Here is a 24069-nt window from a genome sequence, read left to right as displayed (position 1 = left end):
GTAGTTTTTTGTAACTGAATATGCCTTTCTAATCAACTTCTTGTGCTTGATGGTCTCATACAATGCTGACAGATGAATGCCTCTCTTTTGTGTCCATCTTCTGTAGACTGAGTCAGAGTGAATATTTGACCATAGCATGACCTTCCTTGGAAGAAACCTGACTGCTCATTTATAAGGTTTTTATCAACATGTTGTGAGATGCGATTGAGGGTTAACCTTTCAGGACTTTGTACAGTTGACAAAGCAGAGAAACTGGTCAGAAGTTTTTAGAGTCAGTTGGTTCCTTTCCAGGCTTCAGAAGTGCTACAACAGTGGCTTTGTGCCAGATTGTAGGGATCTGTAATTTTGAAATGCAGATGTTCATTAAATTTAAGATTCATTGCTTTGTTACTGGCCCAAACATTTTAATTTGCTCTGGTCTTAGATCATCTAGGCGTGCAGCTTTATTGTTCTTCATAGGTTGAAAAGTTGCTTCCAGGTCTTCTATGGTGAAGGGGTTCCACTGTAATCTTCCTCATCAGTATTTCTTTGAAGCCTCCTGTCCACAGTTCATCTTTTAATTTTCCCATTCAACAGTAGGTGATGTGCAGTTTGTTCAGGTTTACATCAAATAAACTTGGAGAAGAACCTGTGGGGTCACTGTTAAGTTTCTTGAGGCAAGTTCCACGCCTTATGGCTGTTCTGTTTCACAAGTAGTTGTGTCACTATACCACACCATTTCTGTCTTCTTATTGCTAGTATAGCATTCAATAGTTCCTCGGCTGTTCAAGTTGCAAAAACTCAGGAAAGTGTTAGAGGGGTTGGATGTACAAATACTATGTATACAGGGAGCCATATTCCAGAAACAGGGCACTACCCCACATGCCAATTACAGCACAGATCATAACATCAGGTCATCATCCAATGGGTGTGATTGTGGTGTCAGATAAAGACATAAGTCACATAGGTACATCACTTCTGTGATGGACACACTGTGACAATAGAAATAACAACTGCCTTAGGAAGATTTTACATAGCTAATCAGTATTTTCAATGCAGGCAGGACATACAACCACACATAGCAAACTTAAAAACAGCAGCAATACTGGGTTGACATGAAACACACATTTTCGTAATGGCTGCTAACACAAAATCAAGATTGTGGCATAGCAGAGTAACAGACAAAAGAGGACTTCGCCTTCAACACTAAACAAGAACTTGACCTTCATGTCACAAGTAGACCACCTGAACCCACCTACTTTCCAAAATCAGACAGTTGCAACAGCAAATACAGAAATCAACTTCGCAAACTCGAAAGTCAGTGACCACATCACCAACTGGAAGGTCTATGATGGGCTTAACAACAACTGACCATAATCTCATTTACTTCACAATTGCAAATGCAGACAATGATTTAGACACTAACATCCATCCTGAGTGACTATACAATCTACACTGAGTGAATTGGGAGCTTTTAAATGCAGAATTCAAGATACAACCACTGAAGGAAGTGATGCCAAAGCAGACGAATTGGTGCGAGTGCTGCAAGTGGCACAAGACAAGGCAATCCCAGTGTTCTTTAGGAAGTCAAAAGGGTTAAAAATTCTCTGAAGTCCCCCCCCCCCCCCCCCCCCTTACAGTCCTTAGGATGTAAAGCAAGGCAGATGAGGAGATACTACCAAAGATCTTTAGGGGAAGCAGAATGACAAAGAAGGCTGATTTTCTGTTGAACAGTCAAAGAACTACACCTGACAACTAGAAAAAAGGAACGTACATTAAGAACCAAATGGTAAAAGATGTTTGGGGTTTTCCATACAAACTTGCAACAAATAAGGTTCAATCACCCACTATTTTATCAACTCTGAGAAGATCTGATGGCACAATGACGACAGACTGGGAAACATCAGTCTGGTACCTACTCAGAACTTTGTTGCCGGGTGACACAATGATGGAAGACACAGTGTTCCATCAGCACCTTCACTCTGAATTACTGTAGCAGCATGTCAATAACAGTGTTGCGATTCCATTCACTTAGTAGGAGGTGAGACTGGCAATAATGAACTTACAGAAGAAGAAAGCATCAGAGCGTGATAGAATACTGGCAGAAGTGTTACATCAGCTAGTGTACCAAATTGTGCCATATATAACAATGTTATTAAACGAATGTCATCTGCAGGGTTGGGTGCCAAGAATCTGGAATATCTCGAATATCATTATCCAAAAAAAAAAAAAGGACAAAAATCCAAGAGACCCAAAATCTTACAGGCCAATTTGTTTGGTAAATGCTCTAGCCAAAGTATAGGAGAAGCTTCTGTGCTGCTGCCCCAGGGACCACAGACAGTTAATAGGCATGAGCCCCCTGCAATATGGTTTCAGTAAAGGGAAGTCGATTGAGAATGCAATAAATCAAACAATGAATATTGTGAACAACTCAGATGACAAGTACGTTATAGCCATAATGATTGCTATTGCTGGGCATTTGATAATTTGTGGTGGCCTGCCTGTTCAAAATACTGAAATGGATGGACTGTCCAAGCTGTCTCTATAACAGTCTGAGATTATTGCACAGACAAGCAGGTGCAATTAGAATGTCCTGGAAAGAAAATTGGGAAGATATCACCAAAGGCTGCCCACAAGGCTCTGTTTGTGGTCCAGAGCTCTGGGATGTTGGTGTAGAGCCATTACTGAACCAGCTTCAGTACCAGGGGCTGCATCGCCTACGCAATCTGCTGATTATAGTATCTGCTAACACAAGGGCTAATTTAGAGGAAAAAACAGTAGAGTAGTTCTTGAAAGACTAAGCAACTGGTGCATGGAAAACAAACTAATGACAGCAGCGTACAAAACAGTCTGTATGTAACTAAAAGGAATATTATCAACAAGTAGTAGTCCCACTATCAGAATAAGTGACCAGCCTGTGATAAGAAAAATGTGTGTAGATACCTTGGAATTTACATCGACGAAAAGCAAAACTTCCACACACAAAGTAGAAACCGTCTGCCTGAGAGACACTAAAATTCTAAATAATTTAGCAATTGGCAATTGGTCAAAGAAGTTCTCAACTGCCGCTAAGTGCAGTAAGAATGTGCCACAGTGCAGTTTTACTCGCTTTCATGAGCTATGGGTTGAGCATCTTGGCCTCACGGAGCCAGAAAGGTAAGGACAGTGCAGGCTCTATGGTGAGCACAGAGAAGTGTGCACCTGCACCTGAGGTGCGTACAGAACAACACTGCCTGAGGCATAGCTGTTGATGTTAGGCTTGCTGCTCTAGACCTAGCAGTAAGAAAGAGAGGTGGACAAACATTGACTCAAAAAGTGTGAATATGATAAGGAAAGGAGATACTGGACACAAGGGCTCTATCAGATAAGGAAATAATTGCATGCATTGATAGAGAATGGCAAAAAATCTGGGACAGGGCAGAAACTGGGAAGAAAATTTACCATTTCTTCTGAATGTAAAAGAAAGAACAAGAATGACGTACTTCCTTCCGACCAAGGAAACAATACACTACCTGTCGGGACATGGTCCATATCCCAGCTACGTACTAAAAATAGGACAGCGAATGTGAAGCAGTCGATACCCCAAATCACTTCGTCTGAAAGTGTGCCATTACAAAAGTGTTACAGACCAAGACAGGAATGCATTTGGAAATGCAGCAGGCTATAATACAGTAAGTAGTGATGAAATGTGGCATAAGCCAAATTGTCTTACAGCTAAGATATCAGCGTCATCATGATAATGAAACGCACCACGGCAGAACAGCCACCTACAATCGCCTTCTGGGAGCAGGGGAGGACGAACCTTGGACAGGACCAGGAAGGACTTCTTCAGACCCTGATAGCCAGTTCCCAATGTGTACACCTTGGATAGAAAAGCTTCACCCCTGTGAATCCTGAGTTCCATCTCAGTGTGCCTGGCGATAATCAAAAAATAATAACATACAGTCAGGTACAGTGACCACAGAGGCCTGTAATGTAAGGCTGAATCATTTGGTCCAGTGCAACCAGTCCATCGTTCAGTAATCCTTAGATTTAAAAATTCCCTCACTTCCCAATGCCAGTATGGTGGTGCCCCATCCTGTTGGTAAATGAAGTCATTCAAATCGGTCTCTGTGGGAAAAGTAAGTTCTCAAGCATATCGAGATATGTGCTTCCTGTAACAGTAATATCGGCAAAGGAAAATGGACCATACACTTTTCCTGTGAAACTGCACAAAACACATTAGATTTTGGAGAGTCCCTCTCATGTTGTACAACTTTGTGTGGTTGTTCAATACCCCATATTCTCACCTTTCCATTTGAATGGAATTCTTGCCTCGTCAGGAAACACTGAGTGTGGAAGAAAACTGTCTTGCCAAGAATGAAATACCGAGCGAGGTGGCACAGTGGTTAGACACTGGACTCGCATTCAGAAGGACGACGCTTCAATACCGCGTCCGGCCATCCTGATTTCGGTTTTCTGTGATTTCCCTAAATCACTCCAGGCAAATGCCGGGATGGTTCCTCTGAAAGGGCACGGCCGACTTCCTTCCCCATCCTTCCCTAATCCGATGAGACCGATGACCTCGCTGTCTGGCCTTCTTTCCCAAAAAACAACAACTAAAAACAAAGAATGAAATTACAGAACTTAACACATTGTTGTTTGTCACCTTCATGAAGAGCTTTTAGTAGCTGAATTTTTTATGGTTTCATGTGTAAACATTGACGTAACACACATCAGCCGGACATGGGGGCATGTTGAGTGTCGTGCGCCACAGCGAACGAATTTCTGCGGGATGAAGCTATGATGGATGTGTTTCATGCCTGTGTCAGACACTCAGGGATGGCACAGCGATTCCAAACAACCTGTTTCTTGGAATTGTTCGTGCCATCATCTAATGCTCTGTGCTGTAGGAGGATCCACACCAAACCTAGTACGAAAGTCACGCTTACCAGTTAATACTGACCTGCACTGCGCAAAACATAGAACACAAACTGCTTTCTGTTGTCCTGACACCATTTTTACTAAAACTGAAGTGGCTGCACACTGCTGCTACCTAGCGAGAACAATGTAAAATTCAAGAGTTTGCTCTTTCCAACAGTACATTGTTCATGCACATATCTCAAATAACATAATAGTGATGATTTTTTTAAATCAGATGATTCTTTTTGATATACTCTGTATTGTGTGTTTTATTCATGTGCAGCATTAAGTCTGTTCTTTTATATAGATAACAGACTAAAACAAAATAACAAATAACCAAATAAAATAACGTCATGAGTTGTTTCTTCGGAGATTGGGTCAGCTTCAAATAGGTGTTTGTATTTCTGGAGGAGAAATCTTGAATTGTTATTGAATTTAGGGATGTAGGATGTTCCGCATTCCCTAGAAATATATCTATGAGGGATGATTCTAACCAATTTGATAAACCTATCATGCATCTCTGAGTTTGGCTCAAGCTTTACGACTTGTTTATAAACTGAATCGTCTTATAAATTGAATCGTCTTTTAAATCGAGCAGTTTCTGACTTCACCACTGCTGCCACAGTGCAGATCACTGGTCGATGCATTCAGGACGACGACAGTTCGATCCCGCATCCAGCCATCCTGATTTAGGTTTTCCAAGATTTCCCTAAATCGCTTCAGGCAAATGCCAGGATGGTTCCTTTGACAGGGCGAGGCTGACTTCCTTTCCCATCCTTCCCCAATCTGATGAGACGAATGACCTCACTGTTTGGTCTCTTCCCCCAAATCAACCCAACTGGTCGATGCTGAGTGAGAAGGAAAGGTTCCAAAACTTCCTTCTTGGCCTGCTGGGCAATATGATCACTCACAAATATGTTGTGTGGGTTATACTGTCCACACCATCTCCCACTGTTGAAGGAGCATGGCAGCTTTGGATCATGTATTTATATCAACCCCATCTGTTAAGCCCGTTCTACAAGATCTTCTCCATTATTTTTAGTCTCCGGGTAACATCAAGATGTGCTATAGTTGTTGAAGTCACCCGCGACCAGCTTTATTGACTGGGATTGAAAATTAGGGTATTCCATGAACTTGAACTTAGCATTTGGTGTTTATGCACTGATGTCACCGTGTGTGACTGAATCTCAGCAGTCATGATTTCTATATCACTTTGGGGGTAGACCTGTTGACAGAGTGTTTAAGCCAGGTCTGTTACTGGGGGTGTGAGCCATGAGGAAAGGTGTTGGGAGCTGGTGTTGTGTAGGGATGGACAAGTATATTGTGTAGGTTCGGTGGATGGCGGAATACCACTGTGGGAGGTGTTGGAAGGATAGTGGGCAGGACACAACAATAGGTAGTTGAAACTTTGGTGGTGAATGCAATACAGTTGCTCCAGTCCTGGGTTGTGAGGGGAATGCTCCTCTATGGCTGGGAGGTGGGACTTTTGGATGTGGTGGAAGACTGGAAAGATAAGGCATGGGAGATTTGTTTTTTTACAAGGTTGGGAGGATAATTACGGTCTGGGAAGGCTTCAGTGAGACCCTTGGTATATTTCGAGAGGGTCTGCCCGTCACTGCAGATGCAACAACCATGGGTGGCTAGGTTGAATGGAAGGGTCTTCTTGGTATGGAACAGGTGGCAGCTGTTGAAGTGGAAGTATTGCTGGTGGTTAGTAGGTTTGGTATGGACAGAGGCACTGATGTAGCTATCTTTGAGGTGGAGGTCAACATCCAGGAAGGTGGCTTGTTGGGGTGAGTAGGATCAGGTGAAACAAATTGGGGAGAGGTTGTTGAGGTTCTGGGGGAATGTGGATAGGGTGCCCCCACCCTCGATCCAGTTCGCGAAGATGTCATGAATGAATATGAACCAGATAAGGGCTTTAGGATTCTGGGTGTTTGAGGAGGATTCCTATAGATGGCCTGTGAATAGGTTGGCTTAGAATGGTGCCATGTGGGTGCTTGTGACCATGCCCCAGATTTGTTTCTAGGTTGTTGTTGTTGTGGTCTTCAGTCCTGAGACTGGTTTGATGCAGCTCTCCATGCTACTCTATCCTGTGCAAGCTTTTTCATCTCCCAGTACCTACTGCAACCTACATCCTTCTGAATCTGCTTAGTGTATTCATCTCTTGGTCTCCCTCTACGATTTTTACCCTCCACGCTGCCCTCCAATACTAAATTGGTGATCCCTTGCTGCCTCAGAACATGTCCTACCAACCGATCCCTTCTTCTGGTCAAGTTGTGCCACAAACTTCTCTTCTCCCCAATCCTATTCAATACTTCCTCATTAGTTATGTGATCTACCCATCTAATCTTCAGCATTCTTCTGTAGCACCACATTTCGAAAGCTTCTATTCTCTTCTTGTCCAAACTATTTATCGTCCATGTTTCACTTCCATACATGGCTACACACCATACGAATACTTTCAGAAATGACTTCCTGACACTTAAATCAATACTGGATGTTAACAAATTTCTCTTCTTCAGAAACGCTTTCCTTGCCATTGCCAGCCTACATTTTATATCCTCTCTACTTCGACCATCTTCAGTTATTTTGCTCCCCAAATAGCAAAACTCCTTTACTACTTTAAGTGCCTCATTTCCTAATCTAATTCCCTCAGCATCACCCGACTTAGACTACATTCCATTATCCTCGTTTTGCTTTTGTTGATGTTCATCTTATATCCTCCTTTCAAGACACTGTCCATTCCATTCAACTGCTCTTCCAAGTCCTTTGCTGTCTCTGACAGAATTACAATGTCATCGGCGAACCTCAAAGTTTTTATTTCTTCTCCATGAATTTTAATACCTACTCCGAATTTTTCTTTTGTTTCCTTTACTGCTTGCTCAATATACAGATTGAACAACATCGGGGAGAGGCTACAACCCTGTCTTACTCCCTTCCCAACCACTGCTTCCCTTTCATGTCCCTCGACTCTTATAACTGCCATCTGGTTTCTGTACAAATTGTAAATAGCCTTTCGCTCCCTGTATTTTACTCCTGCCACCTTTAGAATTTGAAAGAGAGTATTCCAGTCAACATTGTCAAAAGCTTTCTCTAAGTCTACAAATGCTAGAAACGTAGGTTTGCCTTTCCTTAATCTTTCTTCTAAGATAAGTCGTAAGGTCAGTATTGCCTCACGTGATCCAGTGTTTCTACGGAATCCAAACTGATCTTCCCCGAGGTTGGCTTCTACTAGTTTTTCCATTCGTCTGTAAAGAATTCGTGTTAGTATTTTGCAGCTGTGACTTATTAAACTGATAGTTCGGTAATTTTCACATCTGTCAACACCTGCTTTCTTTGGGATTGGAATTATTATATTCTTCTTGAAGTCTGAGGGTATTTCGCCTGTTTCATACATCTTGCTCACCAGATGGTAGAGTTTTGTCAGGACTGGCTCTCCCAAGGCCGTCAGTAGTTCCAATGGAATTTTGTCTACTCCAGGGGCCTCGTTTCGACTCAGGTCTTTCAGTGCTCTGTCAAACTCTTCACGCAGTATCATATCTCTCATTTCATCTTCATCTACATCCTCTTCCATTTCCGTAATATTGTCCTCAAGTACATTGCCCTTGTATAGACCCTCTATATACTCCTTCCACCTTTCTGCTTTCCCTTCTTTGCTTAGAACTGTGTTTCCATCTGAGCTCTTGATATTCATACAAGTCGTTCTCTTATCTCCAAAGGTCTCTTTAATTTTCCTATAGGCAGTATCTATCTTACCCCTAGTGAGATAGGCCTCTACATCCTTACATTTGTCCTCTAGCCATCCCTGCTTAGCCATTTTGCACTTCCTGTCGATCTCATTTTTGAGACGTTTTTATTCCTTTTTGCCTGCTACATTTACTGCATTTTTATATTTTCTCCTTTCATCAATTAAATTCAATATTTCTTTTGTTACCCAAGGATTTCTACTAGCCCTCGTCTTTTTACCTACTTGATCCTCTGCTGCCTTCGCTACTTCATCCCTCAAAGCTACCCATTCTTGTTCTACTGTATTTCTTTCCCCCATTCCTGTCAATTGTTCCCTTATGCTCTCCCTGAAACTCTGTACAACCTCTTGTTTAGTCAGTTTATCCAGGTCCCATCTCCTTAAATTCCCACCTTTTTGCAGTTTCTTCAGTTTTAATCTACAGGTTTCTAGGTAATGCCTTCAAAGGAGAAGTAATTGTGGGTGAGGATATAGTTGGTCAAAGGGACTAGGAAGGAGATTGTTGTTTGGAATCTGTCAGGCGTTGGGAAGCAGTAAGGCCATGGACATTATGAATGTTAGTGTAAAAGGAGGTGACATCAGTAATGATGAGCAGGGCAATCATGTTGTAATGAGATAGGTACTGTGGAGAGTCAGTGGAGGAAGTGGTTCTTATCTTTTATATAGGAGGATAGGTTCCAGGTAATAGGTTGAAGGTGTCTGTCTACGAGAGCAGAGATTCTCTCAGTGGGGGCACAGTAACCGGCCACAATGAGGCATCCTGGCTGGCTGGGTTTATGGACATGTAGGTACTGTGAGGAGTGGTAGAGGTGAGCAGAGAGATGGACTATGGCGAGAGGTTCTGGGATGGGCCTAAGGATTTGAGAAGTGACTGGAGATCCTGCTAGATTTCTGGAATGCGGTCACTGTGGCAAGATTTGTAGGTGGATCTATCTGACATCTGTCAGAGTCTTTCTGCCAGGTAATCCTTGCAGTCCAAAACTGTAGTGGTGGAGCCTTTGTCAGCAGGTAGGATTATAAGGTCGGGATCAGTTTTTAGATGGTGAACTGTGGCTCTTTCTGTAGGTGTATGGTTAGTTTGCATGTTGAGGGATTTGGGGAATAATGGTGAGGCAAGGTTTGAGGTTAAGAAATTCTGGAAAGTTAACGGGGTGATTTGGGGGCAGTGGGGGTGGATCATGGTTGGATGGAGGAGTGAACCGAGTTAGGCAGGGTTCAACATTGGTCTTTGGTTGAGTCTGGATGTTTCTCTAATCTATTTCTTACTTTTAGGCAAATGATTTCACAAAACATTTGCCCTTTTTATAAAAAAACATTCGCACAGAAGACTAAACATGAGCCAAATGAAAGAAAAACGTTCTGCTATATAGTCTTTAAGAAACCTGCCCATTATTGGGAGGGGGGAACTGTATCTCACAGTGTCATTAATAGTAGATTCAAATACTGTGAATGTTGTTACCCTGTTTGGCTAGCTGCTAATATGTGGTTTGTCAACAGTGAGTTTTCCACAAATCAAAATCAGCTGGCTGTTGAATCCAAACAATAATGTAGACACTCTAAAGAAGGTAATTCACTTATTGATCAAATAAGGTGTAATTCACTTATTGATCAAATAAGGTGATGCAGTCATGTCAAATTAAGACTATATATGGATATGTTGTGTAAAGGAAGTGATACATATATGCTGAGGACATTTTTTTCCCTCTCGGAGACAATCTCTCATTTTCTTTTGAAAGAGAATATAAATTAGGATAGATTACTACCCACGACATAGTAGAGGCATTGAGCATAAACTGTGAATGTTAACTCAGCATCACCTCTGTGATAAGAGAAATCTGTCCTATTTAATATTGTTATTGCATCCAGGGTTTTCCTTCATTTTGAGTGACATGTAGTGACACACAAATATCCCACAAAATGAGCACTTCTTTCAGCTATATGAACAGTGAACTGTATAGTTTTTGCCATGATAAGTAGGCTAACATTGTAATTTTAAATCTCAGTTCGAAAACTTTGAAACTGATGGTAATTGTTTTGACTTCCAGGAAAGAGAGCATTTTTCAAGCGGTTTGCCCATTCATGAAATTTTAATCATGCTGTTCATAGTAATTATGTAGAAGGTTATGGTGCAAATGATGTAATATTGGTGTCTGTTAACAGTGAACCTCTTACACAATGAATTAGAAGGCGTGCCCTTGAGAAAAGAAAGGCTATTGATGGTCCTAAGAAAAGCAGGTGACAGACTTCACTTCACTGGTAGCATATTGTGAAAATGTGGTCTATAAAGAAGAATACTTGCAATGCATCTGTATGTCCCACCATGGAGTGTTTGCTGAAGTGTGTGGGCCCTTACCAAATAGGACTAACGGGGATATTGAATATGCAGAAAGAAATGCAGTACAAATAATCACAGGTTTGTTTGATTCATGGGAGAGCTTAACAGAAATGCCAAATAACTTGAATTGGCAGCTGCTTTAAGATAAGACACCAGATAGCCTGCAAAAACCTGCGTATAAAGTTTCAAGGACCATTTTAAGCAAAGAAATCGAGGCATATACTACAGCCCCCTCTGTTACACTCTGTGGGCACCACAGCTGCAAGATTAGAATAATTACAACATGCACAGAGCATTTAAATAGTGAGTCTTCATATGTATGAAAAAAAAAATACCAATATGTGGTACATTGGGGAGTACCCTCTGCCAGGTGTATCAGTGGTTTGCAGGGTGTGGATGTATATTGAAATTCGGTTCTGTTACCTTAAAGGTTGCAAATTGTTGTATGAGACAGTTATGGACGAGCTCTGGTACTTAGCTGGCCTGCATGTTGATAGTGGCAGCAGTTAAAAGACAATTCTATTGTCTACTTGTGTGATGTGAGACTGTTAGAGAATTTCATTGCTCATTTTGGCAGTTCAGTTGGTAAAGTTCACTTTTCTCACAAAGTGGTGGGAGTTTGTTAAATACCTGTCACTGACCCATTTCTCTCTGTCATATGCTACGAGGGATATATTGTAATTTCTGAAGAATGTTTAGCGACACACTTATGAACAATTGTAACTATATAAAAGGTATTACAGGACTTCGCATAGTGTTCTGAAGAGCTCTGCTTTCAATCCAGTATGTCCAGTATGTGTTACTTATGTCTAAGATTTTATTATATTGATGCAATTTGTCAGTTAATACAACATGGTTTTTAAAGGTAATGTGTGGGAAACACATCACATGGACAGCAAGAATGTTCCACAACCACGTTACGGCCATTCTGCTGTTCTTTTTGGGGTGAGTTATTTATATAATTACTAATTTCAAATTTATGTTGGTAATTGAAATAGGAAATCTCATAAATTTTCATGAAACTTGCACTTTTCCAGTATTGAACATTTCTAAATGTGCACTGCTAAACGGTATTCCAAATATCAGATCACTAAGATTTGAAAATGGTATTCATTTTTTGTAGAACTTTTAAATGCTTATTTCCATACCTACATTTGCTTTGCATACATATTTTATACTTTAAAAAATACATTTAGTGTAGTTGCTACTTAATAGGACAATCAAATCTAGCTCATAGGGATTTTATTTCTGGATCTGTGAAATCCTAGCCGGTTTTTAGTATTTGTGTATTACATATTAAAGAAATAAAATGAGCTTCAGCTTCTCTGCCTACCTTTAGAGGATCAGATGGATTTCAGTTATAGAAAATTGCAGTTCCTTTTAGCTCTTTTATCATACATGAGTCAAGAATTGTTCTGTGGAAAAAATCAGTTACTAAAATCAAAAGTGAGTATAGTGCAATAAAAAAGTGAAATTGTGTATAAAGTGGTCTTCTAACTATTTCACTTGGAGGAGAAAAAAATTTTTGTAAAAGGAAAAGCTAAATAAGAAGTTGTAAATGCTGTAGGAAAGAAAATTTGCAATGACTGATATGGGGAAGAGGACACCACAACAGGTGACTGATTTTTGGCGTACCATTCAGATGTGTGGAAGGATGATTCTGAAGGCTTATCAATCTGCAACTTTAGGAGATGCTACTGAAATGAGAATAAAAGTATACATGTGTGGTAAAATGTAAACACCACTCACATATTAGGCCGTGAGACAGTCCCAACTTACCAGATGTTGCCTCTAAAGCAATTCAAGGAGTGATCTATGAGCCTAGAAAATGTGATCAGTATGTCGTCAATCCCTCTTGTTGTTATTGCCAGCAAATGAATCCTGCTGATGTCACTGCTTCTTTATTCAAGCAGCTCCTCATATGGCATCATGAGGCTGTGTGGAACCTGTGCTTGAGCTCAGAAAAAATCTGAGAAGGTATGAAGAATGGAACCCAGGTCCTACTGCACCGAAGGCAGTGACCCCAACCTCTTGGCTTTGGATACAGTCTTCTTTTGTCAGTATAGGTATATGACAGTTGTCTGTGCAAAATGATGTGCCTGTAGAAGTCCTGGACAATTTCAGCCTATTCTGCTTTGCATAAAAATTACGGGTAAAGACACAAGGTAATAGTGGTTTACAATAATTGAAAAATAGAGTTCTAAAAATAAAAAGAATTTCATATTGTTGATATGTACACCCATTCTTTCACTGCTGCAAATTCCGTATTGTTTATCTTGTGAATAAGATTAACTGCTTTATTTTGACTCTGGTTTCCATATTTAATGCCTTATAGCAACACTTTCAGGTTAAATTGTTATTTCCAGTGGTAATTTCACCAATGGAACCACTGCTATGAAACCCTACATATCCAAGCAAAGTATTTATATGAGAGCTTGACATGGTGTCAAGTGGATATATATACATCCACGACAACTGATTATTATTCCAATATTTTTATTGCAGTCTATTGTCACATTTATCATAATAATGATGACCACTTCTGTTCAAATTTCAGACATCTTCAGATCAATTGTAATTGAGCACTCTCTCAGTTATATGTGCTATGTGCAGCTTCCATATAGCAGCTACATACAGCACATAAAACTGATGGGGTGCTTCGAAACTACATTTGATCTAAAAATGTCAAATTTTGAATGAAACCAGTAATCATTCTTATGACACATTATGAAACAATAGACTGGAATGAAAAATATTGTTATTAAGTAGTTATAGACACTTTTGTGTAATTATAATAATTACAATTTCTTGTGTAGATGCTGATGGTGCTTGAAACAGTTACATGAAACATGTTTGGGCAAGGAATCAACTAGAATTCATTGCAAAAGACGAATAATAGCTAATCTTGTACAGTGTAGAAAAGATTTTCAACTGAATTAAGATTGCTTACAGACAAGGAGTGTTTTGGGAACACCACAGTGATTGGGGATCTGAGGTTTTAATATATTAGTTAACAAATCTGTTTTTGAGAGAAAAGAATGCAGGTACCCCCCTTCTCTCATCACCTCCTCAGTAATCCATTTGACAAAGTCACAGCCCACTCATAATAATTTCTTCTCCGAAGGGAAAATCTGTGAACAAAACAATGGAACTACTATGGGCACTTTCTTGGCACCATCTTAAGCCAATCTGTTTATGAGCTTCATGCAGGAATCTTTCATATTAGTTCAGCACCCTAACCTACTTCATTTCTTCGTTCATTGATGGTATTTTCATGGTCTGGGCCCATGGAGAGTACAGCTTTGGCTCTGTCCTCCAAAGTCACAGGCACTCCACAGTGCCGGCTGAACTAACACTGGCAAGGCTACATTTTGACAGGTGGATTGGCTGTGATGGGGGTGGATGGAAAGCAAGGTTAGTGGCTAGTGGATTTGAGCGAGACAGCCAGTTTGCTGGCTAGAGCATGGGAGGGAGGGGTGGCTGGTATACAGGCTATGCATGTGATGCATAACTGTAGGAGCACTGAAGGTGATGTGGGGAGTTGAATTGGAGAGGGTGACAGGACAGAGGAAGGAGAACCTGCTGAGTGGAGGGTTTGTGGATAGTAGATTACCTGAGGTGAGGCCAGGATGATCACAGAGGCAGATAATGTGTTGTAAGTGTAACTCCCCATGTGCTTGGTTCAGAGAAGCTGGTGGTGGAGGGAAGGATCCATATGACCCAGGTTGTGAAGCGGCCATTGAAATGGAGCATGTTGTGCTCAGCTGCATGGTGTATCACCTGGTGGTCAACTTTGTTCTTAGCAACTGTTTGGCAATGGCTGTTCATCCTGGTGGACAGCTGGTTGGCAGGCATACCAACTTAAAAAGTTGTGCAGTGTTTGCAGCAGGGTGAGTATATGACATGCCTGCTATCACAAATTGCCTGGCCCATGATGAGGTAGGATAAGCCGTGACAGGACTGAAGTAGAAAATATGAATTGTTAGAGATAAAAGACTGTTGGAGGACATGACAGCAAGTCAGTAGCTGAGAAAGAAGTGAGTCAAAATTGTATATCCTACATTTTGTACTATCTGCACATTAGGCAACACTTAAGCAAACGAAGGAGAAATTTGGAAAAGGAATTTAAGTTGAAAGATAAAAAATAAAAACATTAAGGTCTATTGTTGATATTGTAATTGACAGAGATGGCAGAGTACTTGGAAGGTAAGTTGAAAATGAGATAATACAATGAAAATCAATATGAGTAAAACGAGGGTTATGGAATGTTGTCAGATTCAGTCAGGTGATATGGAGGGAATTAAATTAGGAAATAACATTGTAAAATTAGTAGACAAGTTTTGCTATTTGGGAACAAAATAACTGGCTGTGGCAGAAGTAAAGAGGATATGACATGAATAGTGGCACTACCAAGGAAAGTCTTTCTGAAAAAGAGAAAAATGATTACATCAGATATAAATTTAAGTATTGGAACTCTTTTTCTGAATGTATTTGTTTGGAGTGTAGCCGTGTGTGGAAATGAAAAGTGATGTTACAAAAAAAACTTACATACTGACAGAAAATTTGTAATCTGGAAGAAGAACAGTAACCCAGAAAGTAATTAAATTTTCTACACTGTTCTGTGTATTTATGTACCAAACACCAATCAGCTGCAGGTGAATGCTTGTCTGTCCTTAGTTTAATACCTTTTTACATTGTAACTTAAAATGTTGGGGAGTTCATCAGTAGATTAAACGACCCATCTGTTAACAGTACTGGGACAACAAATGCAAACATACTTGGATACTGTTTTCAACTTAACAAGTGTTTCTTTTAAAAAAAGTGAAATTGTTGTATGTTGTGTTTTTGTAACAAGTAATAACTCACAATTTTTTGTTACACATAATTGCTTTGTGGTTACTTGTAACCACTCTCTTCCAGAATAAAGGAAGAAAGATTACTTTTTGACTTTGTCTGTCTGATAGGCTCAGATTTGGTTATATACTTTTTTTAAAGAAACCGCCTTTGCAGAGACCTTAAGCAATTGAAAGAAACAATGGAAAAGCAAAATGAAGTTGACCATACAATGATCTGAAAATGGCCCTTGAATATGCAAGTCTGATGCTTCCTCGAATCATTCCCCATCTTGAAAATATGATGATGGTACTCGGTGGATTCAGTAAAAATATAGTGGATGCATAAGTAGGAACTTGCACTCTATAGAGACATTTTGACAGAGCATGTAGGGGTAAGTTACTGATTGCATACAAGAATTGAGATTTGGAGCAACTGTTTGGGGAGGCTTGGGGGAATAGGAGTCACTCATGTCAACTGTGTTTGCAGAGTGCTCACCCTGCGCATTATCACAGTTTGGCAGTGATCGAATGATTTGACAGCTGGTTGGTGATCATGCCTGTATAAAGGCAGGTAGCAAATGAATGGATTGAGTGGTATACCACACCATTTCAGAGGTATACCCAACCATTTCATGTAACAGCTTGTCTGAAACTGCTGGATGGCTTTATATTTAGGAAGGATCACCTTCTAGCTGTCCATATCTAAGAGTGCTCAGTGCATTGTGCTGTCAATAATACGTACAAGCCAGTAGAAGTCATTGCTTTCAGAATGACTTCAAGGGTTGTTTCATAATGTGTGAAGGGATTATGAATGAAATGACAATGGCTCTCAACATCATTACTGCAATTGTCAATTATTATGTAACTTTCATTTATCATTCTAAAGTAAAGAGGGAACTGATCTTATAAGAATTATTTTGGTTCTATATTATCAGAAACGGATCTCTTTGTTGATGTTGTAATCAATCTGTATATTGATTGAAATACTCCACGTATTCAGATTCATCATATTTCACATATACAAAAGAACTTTAACAATTAGTAATAATAGTTATTAAAATCAATTTATTACCCCAGTATCTAGAACATAGTTTGGTGTTTGCCACTGCTCATACTAAAATAGTACACTTCGTGTCATCAATGTGTAAGTTCACATTTTGAAGCATTTTATGGTATTGTTAGTTGTATTGCTGGAGGCCATTGATTAACAACCATGAGCCTGTGAACTGTTAAGCTTTTGGAATCCAATGTTGCGCCCTCTATAACTGAACATGAACAGTAATTTTATCATATCCTCCATCTATTACATCTTTAATCTTCACCCACATATTCACATTCCACAAGCCACTGTTAGGTGCATGACTGACGGTACCTTGTACCACTGCTAGTCATCCCCTTTCCTGTTCCACTCGCAAATGGAACAAGGGGAAAGTGAGTGTCTGTATGCCTCCTAATAGGTCCTAATTTTCTGCAGTCAGTTGCAAGTGCTGGTTCTCAAAACTTTGTCTACAATATTCCATTAAAACAATAGCATCTACCCTCCAGTTCCCACTTCAGTTCATGGAGCATTTCCGTCATACTTACTCATTGCTTATACCTACCAGTAACAAATCCAGCATCACATCTCTGAATTGCTTCAATGTTTTCCTTTAATGTGATCTGATAGGGATTCCAAAAAGCTGAGCAGTACTCAAGACTGGATCGCACAAGTCTTCTATATGTGGTCACTTTTAGAGATGAGCTACACTTTGCTAGAATTTTCTGAATAAACCGAAGTTGACCTTTCACCTTCCCTACAACCAATCTTATTTGCTCTTTCCACTCTGCAATTTAAATCGCTGCCCTCTAGAACCAGAATCCAGTGCCTTACAATGGTGCCACCTCACTTTAATTTCAAAAGCAGCACACGTTCATCTTGAAAGCAAAAGATTTATTCGTGCCTAAACAGTTATTTTTGCTCAACATTTACTGATCGATGTGCTCCTGTAATGTAATGCAGTCATTTTGTTGTACTACACTGGGTAATTATGTCTTAGTTTTCAAAAATATACTCTTCTTCATTTTCAGGATAAAATTTATGTATATGGTGGTGTTGAAGAAAGTGGAACAATTTCTGCAGAACTTTGGGCATTTGATGTAAATGCCAAAACATGGGAAAACATAACAGTTCGTGCAGAGCACTGTAATGCTACTGCTCCAAATGGTTCTATGCTGTGTGGTATGCAGTCTTAATAAAGCTGTTTCTGTATTCAAATAGTTAAAAAATATTAAAAAATGCAGCATTTCATTTCTAAATAATAAAGCTATATTACTTTTCTTTAGTTTGGAATAAATGTTAAACATAGAATATGTGCCCCCTTGCAGTGTTCTCTACTATTGAATGTATTCCAGGTCCTCTCAGGTCCGCAGGCCATACAGCTACCATAGTGACAGGACGTGGTGGAAAGTCAGAGAGGATGATTGTTATTTTTGGTTATTCTCCTCATTACGGGTACCTGAACACTGTCCAAGAATACCATTTTGGTTAGCTTCTAATTTGTTTTCCACTAATGCTTGTAGTACTGTGTAAAGGAGATATTTTTTCACATTTGGTGTTGATGTGTACATATTATTTGATCATACTAACTCTAGCAATTCAAGAAAAATACAAGAAAACCAAATTGTCATAAAACATAAGTATTTGAACTTTCATGTCAAATGTGACATTTTCATGTGTTAGAGTGCATTCAGCTTTGTGTTACATTGTAGAATATTGAAATGAATGTGTTGTTTTAATTTTGCAGGAACACGGGAGTGGATTATTGTTCGGACTGTTGGCTATCCAGTAAATGGAGGCTATGGACACAGCAGTGCTCTAGATCCCCTTACCAATTACATTTATGTGTATGGTGGTTTTGTGTCTGAAAGTTCAGCTCAATCAGTTCTGACCAACCGAATGTACTCGTACAATCCAAACACCCATAAATGGTAAATACCTCCTGCTACTCATGCTTTGCTAACCTTCTTCTTCTTGTTTCTCTTTTCTGTTGAAATTGGTGAAGCTGTGGGCGGAGTGCTTTATGAACGGTATGTTAACTGAGATAGAGGAGAAAGTATTATCACATACACTTCCAAAATTGCAGTTTGACTATTATAAATCTAAAAAATATTCCTCACATGCTCTTCAATCAGAAATTTCGAATTCTGTGAAGAATTTGTGGGAGGGGGAGGAAAATGCATTGTTTATTATACTTAGTAATGATTTAAAATTACATTTTTGACATATTCCTGTGACAATGTCCTGTTCCTTATTCTCTCTTTCTTATCATAAAGGAAATGCTTAAAATGTGTAGCAAGCTATGGTATGGAAAAAAGCTTTGGTATTGAGAAATTACAATATTACCCACATTTGATATGTACCTTCAAAATAAACAACACAGTGAACACACAATGCTCAAGGAGGAACTAAGTTTGGCTGGCAACTGGGCAGTTGGCTTGCTGAAATATCAGTCGCAAAGTTATTTTAATTGAAGCTTATAAGTGTACAGAATGTGTGTGTGTGTGTGTGTGTGTGTGTGTGTGTGTGTGTGTGAGAGAGAGAGAGAGAGAGAGAGAGAGAGAGAGAGAGAATAAAATCATCATCAGGCCATGAAATATCAATTAAACATGTATACATTACCTGATTAAAAGTATCCGGACATCTGTATTCAGACAACTATTAGTGGACGTTAATACGGGTTGTGTCCACCATTCTCCCTTATGGCAGCTTGAACTGTGCTGGGGTCAGTTTCAATGAGGTGACTGAATGTCTGGCGGGAATGATGGCCCATTCATTCTCAAGAACCAAAACCACAGGAGGTATTGATGTTGGGTGCTGAGCTCTATAGTGAAGTTGGCATTACAATTCATCCCAAACATGTTCCATTAAATTGGGGTTGGGACTCTGAATAGGTCAGTCCATGTCAGGAATGTTGTTGTCCACAAACCATTGTCTCACAGATGCTGCTTTTTGATTGGGCTCATTGTAATGATTCTACAATAAGTGTTCATCTCCAAACTGTTCTTCTACTGTGTGCAGTACACAGTGCTGTAAAATGGGTTCATATCTGTTTGCATTTAGCATTTTATGAAGCATTATAAGGGCCACACTAACCACAAAAGACAACCTCATTCCTTAACATAACTCCCTCTGTAGATCACTGTTGGCACTACACATCAGGGCTGGTAAATTTCACCAGGCATTCACCAATCCCAAACCCTTCCTTCAGATTGCCACAGGGTATAGCGTAATTAATCATTTGAAATTGTTAGTTTCCAATCATCAGCAATCCATTGGCTTCACTCTTTACCTCAAGCATCACTTAACATTGACTACAGAAACGTCTGGCATATTAGGAGCTGCTTGGCCATTCTTTTTAACTCCCTGTGGGCAGTTGTCATGCTCTTTGGATTACTGGTATCACTATGGAACTAATGAGTGATTCATTACACTGTCTTCATGTGATTTTTTTGCAACCACCCTCCACAGTGCTTGACAGTCCCTGTCTGCTAATACTTGAGGTCTGCATGCTCTTGATTTGGCTGTGGTTGTTCCTTTGTGTTTCCACTTCACAGTCACATCTCCAGTAATTCACTTAGACAGCTTTAGAAGGGCTGAAATGTCTCTGATGGATTTGTTACTCAGGTGACATCCAATGACTAGTCCATGTTCAAAGCCACTGAGCTCTCCTTACTGATCCATTCTGCTGTTACTACTTGTCTCCTGACAATACAATATTCCCTGCCTCTTTTTATGTTGGCAACATCTACTGTATTTACTCGAATCTAAGCTGCACTTTTTTCCCGTTTTTGTAATCCAAAAAACTGCCTGTGGCTTAGAATTGAGTGCAAAGCAAGTGGATGTTCTGAAAAATGTTGGTAGGTGCCGCCACAACTAACTTCTGCCGTCGAATATAGGTAGTGCTACACAGGCATGCTTTGTAGGCACAAAGATAAATACTGCCCCCCCCCCCCCCCCCCCCCCCCCCCGCAGTTTTGACCACTGCATTTTCATACATTATCCAACGAAGTAAATACAAATTCCATATTGTTCATCTTCGAATGTAGCAGAATTTCAATGTACTACGAAAATCCAACTGGCATGACTGTTTGGGGTGTTCGTCAACATGGCCAACTCTACATTCTGAATTTTTTCATGCCTTTGAGAAGGTAGCTAATAGGAACCTTATGAAATGTGAATCACAAGCAGTATTCTCTCCACCATAAGAATAATACGAATATAAACATTTTGCCATGTATTCTTTTGTGTTTGCTGCCATCTCATTTAAATCCTGTCTGCCTAATAAACTACGAAACTAGAGTGAGACAACAGCAAACACAGAAGAATATACGTATTGTGTCATGTTTATATTCGTATTATTCTTATGCCTAATAGTGATACAGTCAGAAATGAAGCACGGCAACTGACTAGATTTATAAATCTAAGATGACTCTAATTTCTGTGCAGAATGTAATGTACTAAAGAGGGGTCTCCAACGATTTTCAAATGGAGAAAAATGTTTGCTAATCTCTCATTCAGACCATCTTCTATTATAGGCAGTCTATTATTTGGTTCTTGTTGATCATTATCAAACAAAGCAGCAGTGTAAGTAACAACAAATAGCAGTCTCTTGCCATTGTTTCGCTAATGAGACGATTCCTCTCTTTTGTTTTAATTGTAAGTGGCGGTAGCACGCACAAAAGCAAGCCATACCGCGAGCGGTGACAGGCCGTAAACACGCACTATCAGAATGCGACGAACAATGCTTGACACAGTACAGTAATGCATTTTCAGCTTAGAGTGACGTAAACACCTATAACAAAGAAAATGGCACTTATCAGATCAAAGCGAAATAAGCAATCGATTCAAACCAGACGAAGCACGTGAAAAAGGAAGGGTACCCGTATAAATACGGACGGAGCACCTCACGCATAGCAATGGCTACCTGGTAAAGCTTAACTGCCAAGCTTACGACTTGAACCAGACTACTGTAGCTGTATCGTCATTCATTCGACCTAAATTGCGTCTCATATTACAATGGACCAACTTTGTTTCGATTTGGAGGTGCGGCCTAAAACTTTTCTCTCCCCTTGAATCTCGAATCTCAAATTTCAGTTGCAGCTTAGATTCGGGAATTTTTTTTTCCTTTATTTCGAGTCTCATTTTTCAGGTGTGGCTTAGATTCGAGTGCGGCTTAGATTTGAGTAAATACGGTAGTGTTCAATTCCACATTACATAGTGGTCCCCAGACACATTTGATCAGGTAATGAAAATTTAACTCATCGTGGTTTTGATAATGGACATTCTGTCTCAAGTTTGAAAGATATAAGACCAAATCTGCATCTAACTTTCTGTTTTTGAAATGTCAGATGTTACCAAAATTAATGGTCGAGCATATGTGTGTGTATGCCACTAAATAGCTTACTTTGAAAAGCCAACACCTACTCAAGCACTTCTGTATTATCAACAAACACGAGAAATTGTCAGTGCGGTTTAATGTAAGGACATTTAATGGTGAGCACAATGGTGTTGACGATTAAATTTGATTTAAGACATTCCAAATACAAGGTAACGAATGACACAGGTGACATTTGCATCTTACTGGAGACATTTATATCTTGCTCATTGACAGTTTCTGATGTTCGCTGTAAACAGAGATGATGTAAGTGGTAAATTGAATACCTGAAGGATACAGAGATGAAGAGACTTGCACGGGATATGCTTATGTGGAGAGCTACAGCAAATCATTCGTAGGGATGAAGGCAACAACAACGACAACAGCATGCTCAGATGAGTGTTTGTGCCCTGGTGATAAACTTATAGGTTGAAACTGATATCATAGTAAAGAAATTTAATTAGCAGCTGTAGGTGTGTTTTTCAAAATGAGTTTCATATCTGTATGTAGGTGGCTGTCATTTCATTTATGTAACATAGATACCATTAATAGAGCATAGTAACATCTATGTTGAGTGTTTGTGCTTTGATTTCATGAGTGCAAACAGTCATTTTTGTAAGTATTAAGAATAATGTTCAAGGAGATTTTGTTCTTTATACATAAATTAGTATCTTGTCAATTTGATTAAGAGATGATTTCCTTTTCTGATTAGTATTTTTTCATGTACACATCCCAAGGTCTAAATTGTTGTTGTCTAGAGATCAATAAATTTCCATATAACTGTATTTTATTTGTGTTTCGAATAACAACTACACACATACTAGGTTATGCAACAAAAATAATCAGTGTAGTGTATAAGGATTTACCTGTATTAGTTGGCCAAGAATTCCCTATAGTTGCTAAGCCAACATGAGTGTGAAATGAAGTGTTTATGGGATGGAACATAGATTTGTTTGCTATTGATGCTCTTGGCAGGTAGGATTTTATTAGGGATGATCTAAGTCTCAGTAGGAATGCAAAAAAGAAATTGGATGGATTGATAATTGTCTTTAAGTGGAATACTGCTACTTACGGGCATATCCCTTTAGTTATTGATGAAGTCAGAACTTTAAGTCATGTTTCAAGATATCAGTATTAAAAGAAGTAAATATAACTTATAATTTTGAACCTGAAATGTGTAAAGATAAAAAGGAGGTAAACTAAACTTCTTGTCCTCTTCAATGTGAAGGCTGGTTTGGTGCAGCACTCCTCCACCCTGCCCCACTACCTTCCATAACCAAATTAATGATTCCTTAATACCTCAGGATGTGTCCTATAAGCCAGTCCCTTATTTTAGTTAAGTTCTGCCTATATATTCTTCTCTATTCAATTCATTATCTCATCATTAGTTATCAGAACTATCCATGTCAATTTCGAAAATTTTCTGAAGCAGTAAATTTCAAAAGCTATTATTCTCTTCTTGTCTGAATTCTTTATCATTCACATTTCTCTTCCATGCTATACTGCAGGCAGATATCTTATGAAAATAGTTCCTGACATTTAAATTTATATTCAATGTTAACATATTTCTGCTTTCCATAAAAACTTTCCTTTCCAGTGCCAGCCCCCATTTTATGTCCTCTGTTTTAGACATGGTTAGTTATTTTGCTACTTACGCAGCAAGTAGCAAAGCTCATCTACTGCTTTCAGTGTCCCACTTCCTAATGTAATAATCTTAGTGTCACTTAATTTAATTAGACTAAATTCCATTGCTATTGTTTTCCTTTTGTCAATATTCATGTTGATGAAGATTACTCGGGTCCCCAGCCGGGTGGTAGTGTTGATATCTCGCAATGTTTCAGGAAGTGTCATATGAAC

The 24069-nt window shown here is 39.4% G+C and overlaps 1 protein-coding gene across 1 annotated transcript in view; it reads left to right on the top strand.

Moving 5' to 3' along the window:
- The window catches only part of LOC124787690 (putative protein tag-53), a 295671-nt gene that overhangs the window by 56838 nt on the left and 214764 nt on the right, over positions 1 to 24069 (top strand). Inside the window, exons 6-9 of the mRNA XM_047254518.1 lie at positions 11830 to 11909; positions 17867 to 18017; positions 18191 to 18322; positions 18583 to 18766. Coding sequence (XP_047110474.1) covers positions 11830 to 11909; positions 17867 to 18017; positions 18191 to 18322; positions 18583 to 18766 — 547 coding nt within the window. The remainder of the gene's footprint in view (positions 1 to 11829; positions 11910 to 17866; positions 18018 to 18190; positions 18323 to 18582; positions 18767 to 24069) is intronic.

This window comes from Schistocerca piceifrons, chromosome 3 (assembly GCF_021461385.2).
Source record: "Schistocerca piceifrons isolate TAMUIC-IGC-003096 chromosome 3, iqSchPice1.1, whole genome shotgun sequence".
NCBI lineage: Eukaryota > Metazoa > Arthropoda > Insecta > Orthoptera > Acrididae > Schistocerca > Schistocerca piceifrons.
The sequence above is the reverse complement of the archived record's forward strand: the minus strand, read 5'-3'. Positions and strand labels throughout refer to the sequence as shown.